This window comes from Bicyclus anynana, chromosome 10 (assembly GCF_947172395.1).
Source record: "Bicyclus anynana chromosome 10, ilBicAnyn1.1, whole genome shotgun sequence".
Classification (NCBI taxonomy): Eukaryota; Metazoa; Arthropoda; class Insecta; order Lepidoptera; family Nymphalidae; genus Bicyclus; species Bicyclus anynana.
Genome location: NC_069092.1, coordinates 2,900,281 through 2,907,484, shown reverse-complemented (window position 1 = coordinate 2,907,484; position 7,204 = coordinate 2,900,281). Strand labels below are relative to the sequence as shown.

Genomic DNA, 7,204 nt, shown 5'->3' with positions numbered 1-7,204 from the left:
GTGTTTAATATGTAATAATAAAGTACGTAAGGTCTCTTAAGTCGCACTCCTTGGACGATGTTGCCGAGGTAACACAACTTTACCGTAAGTAATATATAAGTATTATTGGCAATAATATACATCTGCCCCGCGCACGTCTTCACACCCGCGCAGTCCTTCCCCTCCCGTCGCCCGCATATCATGAACGAACATGCCAAACTATAGTAGAGAGCCTAGGTTATGGCACTGGCAAACCAAACTTAGCCTTAAAAGCCCGGTTGGACGACGACAAAACAACTAAAGGTGCCTTTTCGCGTCCAGATCTTCTAAACGTTTAATTATTTAGTAATTTTCAGGGTTCCGTAGACCACAAGGAACCCTTATAGTTGTTGAAATTGGAAATTGGTGACGAATAAAAATGACAAGCAACATGGTGATCCAAAATTTTACGTTACCTAGATATTTGGAGGTAAACAACGACATGAATTTAAATATAAGTCTAGCAATTTCGTTGAAAACACTCCCATGTTGCGGGCGATAAGGGGATAGACTGCGCGGGTGAGGGTTTTTCATTCATCGCTACACGCCCCGCGGCCCGCGCAGAACATCGGAAGTGTTACGAACGAAGTTGCCAAGCTATACATTAAAAATAGACTACTCGTAGGTATACATATTCTCTATGTTCTCTAGGACGTCTGTGTTCACTACCCATCAATATACTGATGGAGCGTACGGAACACGACGGTGTCGTAGCCGCTCCGAATACGAAATTCAAAAAGTAATACATTCTCGAGTCAGTACGACATGAACCGTCGCATCAGTAACTTTCAATATTATTCAAGAAAAATGGCTTCTTATGTTTTTCAATATTTTAAAATCTGTTCTCAAAAACTAAAGAAATAAGATGGAGTATTTTTTTATTATTATATTAATTTACGTAATTGTTGTTAGTGTTAAATTTTGAAAATACAAATAATGAATTTAATGGATTTCACCGGCAGTATGTTGCTTGTAGAGACTCACCCAGATTACTCTGTGTCCAGAGGGCCTAGACTGGCAGTTTGATCCTGTTACTAATTAATATCCTGTTAACGTAAACGTGAATTTCTAAGAAATTGAAAGAGCGCCATCTATTGGCACTACTGCACAACTGTTTCAATTCCATATAAATTCGCGTTTACGTCAACGCGATAGTAACAGTATGAAAATATTGAAAACTCCCACTAGCCACACAGTACTAACACATTTTATCTTGTTTTTCAGAATACAGTACTAACACATTCTTGTTTTTCAGAATACTACTTTGACACTTCAACGCGCGGGCGTCCAATTATCGTCTTGGAAGGCTTCAGATTCAGCAAACACCGTGACTGCGGTGAGAAGATACGCTGGCACTGCTCCAGTCACAACCGTCGAGGATGCACAGCGGTCTTATATACCATAGAGAACGATATTGTGAAAATGAAAAACGTTCATAATCACACAGAACCTATGTATTGCATGCCTCCACAGCGTGGAGCTGTAATTAAAAAGACTAACTTATTTTTTACTTAGAAGAGACTATAGTCTGGCAAGTTCGTTGATGACACTTCCATGATATGCGGGCGACGGGCAGAAAGACTGCGCGGATGTACGTGCATCAGTCGTGGGTTTTTCATCGCTACACTCCCCTCGCCCCGCGCGCAACATCGGGAGCGTTACGAACGAAGTTGACAAGCTATACTAGTCAGCGCGATATCAACTGAGTTGTAAATATATCCGGGAAATTATGGTTTAGCGACTCAATTGATAACTCGTTAACCTATGCAATGTTGATTTATGTATTGTCAATTTTCAAAAAATCAATAATTTTCGCATTCACATAGGCCCGTATTAAGAGATGTTACTCAATTGAATACGTACATAAGTGTTTAGTTCCTACCATATAAATAAACATCACAATTATTTATGATCTCAAGTAATTTGAACTTCGAGTTCGATATTGAGGAATGTCTATACATACAGACTTCAGTGTGCCTAGTGGCAGTTTGATACTGTGACGATCGCGTAAACATAAACGCGAATTTCTAAGGAATTGAAACAGCGCCATCTAGTGGCACTACTGCGCAACTTTCATTTCCATATAAATTCGCGTTTACGTTTACGCGATAGTCATAGTATGAAACTCCCACTAGGCACACAGATCTTAAGCAATAGTCTAAAATAGTGTTCATGTTTTTAATTTGCGAGGTTAGAATACGATAAAAATCTATAAATCAACAATGTAAATAAACTTTAACGCAATAAGTTTAGATATATATTTTTTTATGAACTGTACTGTAAAATGGCACCATGATTGTTTTGAATTAGTTATAAGATGTGTAAGGTATTAAACTTGGTGTTTCTTTCACAGGGGGAGGACTGGCAAACGGCTCATTCATCGAGACACGTACAAAAGAGTGAAAATTATACATGGGCATCTAAGCATGAATATTTATATATACTGTACTTAGTTTAGAAGTCCTTCTATATTAATCTATACTATCTATACTCTATACTAATATTATAAAGAGGTAAAGTTTGTAAGTTTGTAAGTTTGTCACATTTTTTAAATGAGGTAATCTTCGGAACTACTGGTCCGATTTCAAAAATTCTTTCACCAGTAGAATGCTACATTATCAGGGAGTGCTATAGGCTATTTATTTTATATTAGTATGATATATATTCGCCGAGTTAACACAGTTTTTGTCATACAGGTCGAAAATCCTCTTAAGCAGACTTATTCGCATGCGCTGCCTTAACCATTGTGTAAAATTGAAATTAATGTATGAAGGCTTTATGTATCTTTAAAAGTTCTACAAAAAAGTCCGCGACACCATATATCTATCTTCTATATATTAGCAGATATAGTACCTTTTGTGTTTTAAAAATTATAAATTTTATATACTTAGGTCTGTGTCATTATTTATGCTACTTAACTTAAATCCTTATCAAAATAAATTATTTAATAATCACAAGGATATTATGGAGATAAAATTTGCCCTTTATAGTAAGTTAATTAGTTAAATAGTTTCGGAGTTAAACAAAATTTCTAAAAAACGCAGAAATTCCGCTACATGACGCCCCGCGCTTTCAATTACGTAGTTCCCGTTCCTGTGTGAATATGGGAATCAAACATAGCCTATGACATTTGCAAATAACGTAGCTTTCTATTGGTAAAACAATTTTCCAAATCGGTCCAGTAGATCCAAAGATTATAATTTTAGCATAGAAGTCTCTATTTTCCTTTGTCATCGCACCACGCTCATAGGGCTGGACCGATTTTGCTAAGGGTAGGGGTATGGTAGGGAAGGTATAGGGTAGGGTAGGGTAGGATACAGGTAGGGTAGGGGTTGTGTAAGGGTAGGTTAGGGGTAAAGGTAGGGTAGGGGTAGGGTGGGGTAGGGCAGGGTAGGGGAGTGTATGCCTAGGTTAGGGGTAAGGTAGGGGTAGGGCCTAATCTTCCCTTTCCCTATCCTAGGGGTAGGGAAAGGGAAGATTACGGGTAGGGTAGGGTACGGGTAGGGTAGGGGTAGGATACAGTTAGGGTACGGGTAGGGTAGAAGTAGGGTAGAGGTAGGAGATCGACACTGAAGCCTATTTTCTATTTTTTGTCTGTCTGTTTGCCTTTTTTTTTTGACCGGGCATTACGCTGAAACTACAGAATGAATTCAAATGATACTTAAGACGATTTGAGACCATAATACGTAGAAGGATAATAAGATACTTTTTGTCGCGAAAACAAAATCAGAAATGGGTGAAGTAGGGGCAGAAAGTTTGTACGGAAAGTCTTTAATTTTTCTAGGTACATTTGTAAATGTAAAATAATAAGTGGACTATTTATTAGGTAAAAGTTATAAAACTTGCAAACAGAATGTGAAATAGGGGTTGAAAGTTGACATCGATTTTTACGCGGACGAAGTCGCGGGCGTCTGCTAGTATTATATAAGAGGGAAAGTGTGTTGTGTTATAGGGGGTAATCTCTAGATCTACTTAACCTATTTTGAAAATTCTTTTACCACTAGACAGCCACGTTATTTGTGAGTGTCATATTTTATCCATGGGTTTTCACACGAGAATAGGAACTACGCGGGTTAACCGCGGATTTGTTCATTATAAATCCATCCAAAACCATAACAGGACGCTAGAAGATAGAATAAACGCTTTCTAAAAATTTTGTGCGTTTTTTTATTCGAACCTGAAATCACAGTAGTGATTTTCTGATTTCGATTTTGTAAATGCCGTAGGCTCCTTGAATTTTAGCTGTGTCACTGGGGGTTTTCATAGTATTCAAGCACTGACTTCAAAGTAGGTAACCCAGCATGAGGCAAGAATCGAATTTGGGTCTTTCATGATTTGAAACTGCTTAGTCTAATTACTGTACCAACGAGTCATATATACATCTTATAAAAAGTAAAGTTTCGACCTTACTATTGCGAGCTGAAAAATATACTTCTCATCAATAAAATCGAAACAGTCCGCCTGAACGCTTAAGAGTAGTTGCGGACTGTTTCGATTTTTTTGATGAGAAGTATATTATTCAGCTTGCAATAGTAAGGTCATAGACTAAATTTCTCAGTTTGTAAGGAAACTTTGCTATTGAAAGCTGAATAGATGGGCTTATTCTGATTAGACCTTCTGATAAAATGGGCTTATTCACATAGATAGCTTATTCATAGGGTGCTGGAATGGCGACCCCACACTAGAAGGTGTAGTGTTGGTCGACCTCCTACCAGGTGGACTGACGACATCAAGCGAGTCTCAAGGCTTCGCTGGATGTCGGATATTTCTGAGGTTAAAGATGTATGCTAGGATGTCTCCTGCCCGGGTTTGCAGTTTCAAGGTATTTTTTTATTTTTAACAAACATTTCGTGGATGTTAGACAATTTTTCAAGCATACCTAATCAATATTTTTGAAGTATGTTCTCTTTTTAGGATTCCGTAGTCAGCAAGGAACCCTTATAGTTTCGTCATGTGCGTCTGTTTGTACGTTCGTCCGTCTGTCTGCGGTTTAGCGCAGAGACTATTATTAATAGAAAGCTGTAAATTAGCATGAGAGTGTCTTAAAAATGTGAACAAATATAACAATACAACTCGTACAATAAAATCTTGAATCTTTTTATTTCTAATTATGACAAAATATGCAATCAGCATCTCCCATGTTTGAGTCTGACCTCTTAACTTAGGAGCTTATAAGTTTACCTGGCCAAAAAATAAATGTTCTGTATTCAGCGCCTAAATAATTATATTTGCATGCCTGCGATTTTCTCAGAAACTACACACCAGTGTGCCTATTGGGAGTTTTCGATATTTTCATACTGTTACTATCGCGTTAACGTAAACGGAAATTTATATGGAATTGAAACAGTTATGCAGTAGTGCCACTAGATGGCACTGTTTCAATTCCTTAGAAAATCGCGTTTACGTTAACTGCCACTAGGCCCTCTGAATTGGATGAGTTTCTCATTATTTAAATGCATATCTCTGGGAAAGGTTGTTATCATTTATCATTAACATCATCAAATTTCGTTTAGGAATTCCAGTATTCTCGGTAGGCCCTCGAGGAGGTCGTATTATCCGGTTAAATGGATACAAGTTCCTAATGCAGAGGAGTACGGGATACAAGACGAGATGGTGGTGTGGTACACACAGCAGTAGAGGTTGCAAGGCGGTCATCTTCACCATACAAGACGAGATTGTCAAATGTAATTCAGAGCACAACCATGACCCTCCCCCACCCACCTGCATGTACTCGTAAGACTTAATGCTACTTAATGTATTTGTTCTCTATTACGTAACCGAATCCCTCTCATTCTGAGAGGAGACTCGAGCTCAGCAGTGAGCCGAATATGGGTTGATGACGACGACGTAGCCGAAACATTGAGGTGACCAATTATATTATGAAAAAATCGGTTGCCTGTACCTATTCTTTAATGTCGGTTTACTGACGATAGTTGAACGTGACAACGTCATAAGAAGTAAATAAAATACTGTTCGTTTTTTCTAAAATACTGTTTAATAATCTTCATACATCAGAATATACTTTGTTTCTTGTAAAAAAAATTGGCAACCCTAGAGCGAGGGAACGACGCATGACGTCATCTTTTTCAAGTTTGCAGACGGCTTCATCGAATTACAAGACGTTGTCACGTTAAAAAGCATTGTAATCACCAGATTTGCTAGCAATACACTGTACCAGTAGCCCTGTATGTCATGGATGATTTGTGGATGTACCTACTCATAAATAATAATAATAATTTTGTAATTATTTTCTCAAGATGTTTTATTTTGTAGCAACAAAATTTTTAAAGTTTCCCAGTTTTAAAAGCAAGTGTACGAAAGCTTTTAAATCTAAATTCATATAATATTGCCAGCTTAATGCGAGATTACGACATATCATTTTCCTAATAAACCACAGATAAAAAAAGTCCAAAAGCAAACCGTCTTACACAGGAATAAAAGAGCTATATGTACAAATTATTCGTAGCAGAAGTAACAGCGCTTTCCTTTTCAGATCGCCCAGCGTTCTTCACGTCGAAAATCGGCGCACGGATCATGAAGCTGCGCGGCTATTGGTACACACGGCACTCCGTCTGCTCCTCACGGGTCAAGTGGTTGTGCGCCGAGAGCCGCCACAAACAGTGCCACGCCATAGTGGTCACCATCGGCTGCATGACCGTCGACAGACAGAACAAACACACGCACCCTCCACTTTTGAACGCGTCAAGACAAACTGATGTAGATTTCCTCCAGCTTTTAGATAGTAAAGACCGTTTGATGTCATCCTAAGTTTATTGTAGTTATGGAATAAATTGTAAATTAAGAAACAAGTCGTTTTTTCTGAACCCTGTTTATTTTCCTATTCACCAGTGGCAAAAATTGTCACATCGTATTTTAGAAGTAAAACTTCTTTACTCAAGCTTGACTTATGTGTTACGAAATGTATATAATGTGCTGCCATCTACGCGCATAGTGTAACAGTGTTTGTTATTTTAAACTACCAGTAGATGGCGCTCTTAGAGAACTTTGAAACAAACCCTTATTTACGCTTCATTAGTCTGTTGCGCTGCATAAGCCTGAGGATCATAGATGGCGCTTTGTTTTGATTGCGCTCTTATCAATTCGTTTTATTACTCAGTATTTTTAAAATTTCTCCAATAAAGAAAATTTATGTTTGTAGTATGTACGACGTATTGGAAATAGAATC

General features: G+C 38.0%; 1 protein-coding gene across 2 annotated transcripts; it reads left to right on the top strand.

Moving 5' to 3' along the window:
* Positions 1-1,071: 1,071 nt before the first annotated feature.
* On the top strand, positions 1,072-6,827 carry LOC128198473 (uncharacterized). 2 transcript variants are annotated; one of them, XM_052884080.1, is made up of 3 exons: positions 1,072-2,417; positions 5,532-5,702; positions 6,512-6,827. In XM_052884080.1, exons 1-3 carry the CDS (start codon positions 2,336-2,338, stop codon positions 6,784-6,786), a joined length of 528 nt encoding a protein of 175 aa, XP_052740040.1. In that variant the 5' UTR covers positions 1,072-2,335; the 3' UTR covers positions 6,787-6,827. The 2 variants fall into 2 exon arrangements, with proteins under 2 accessions (XP_052740040.1, XP_052740041.1); XM_052884081.1 differs by lacking the exon at positions 1,072-2,417 and having other exon boundaries at positions 4,506-5,751.
* The last annotated feature ends 377 nt before the right edge of the window (positions 6,828-7,204 follow it).

Excerpts from the sequence above, each read along its gene's own strand:
- LOC128198473 (XM_052884080.1), top strand. The coding sequence starts at position 2,336 with ATGTGTAAGGTATTAAACTTGGTGTTTCTTTCACAGGGGGAGGACTGG. Across the intron at positions 2,418-5,531 it reads ATCGAGACACGTACAAAAGA|GAATTCCAGTATTCTCGGTA; the intron begins GTGAAAATTATA and ends AATTTCGTTTAG. Across the intron at positions 5,703-6,511 it reads ACAAGACGAGATTGTCAAAT|ATCGCCCAGCGTTCTTCACG; the intron begins GTAATTCAGAGC and ends TTTCCTTTTCAG.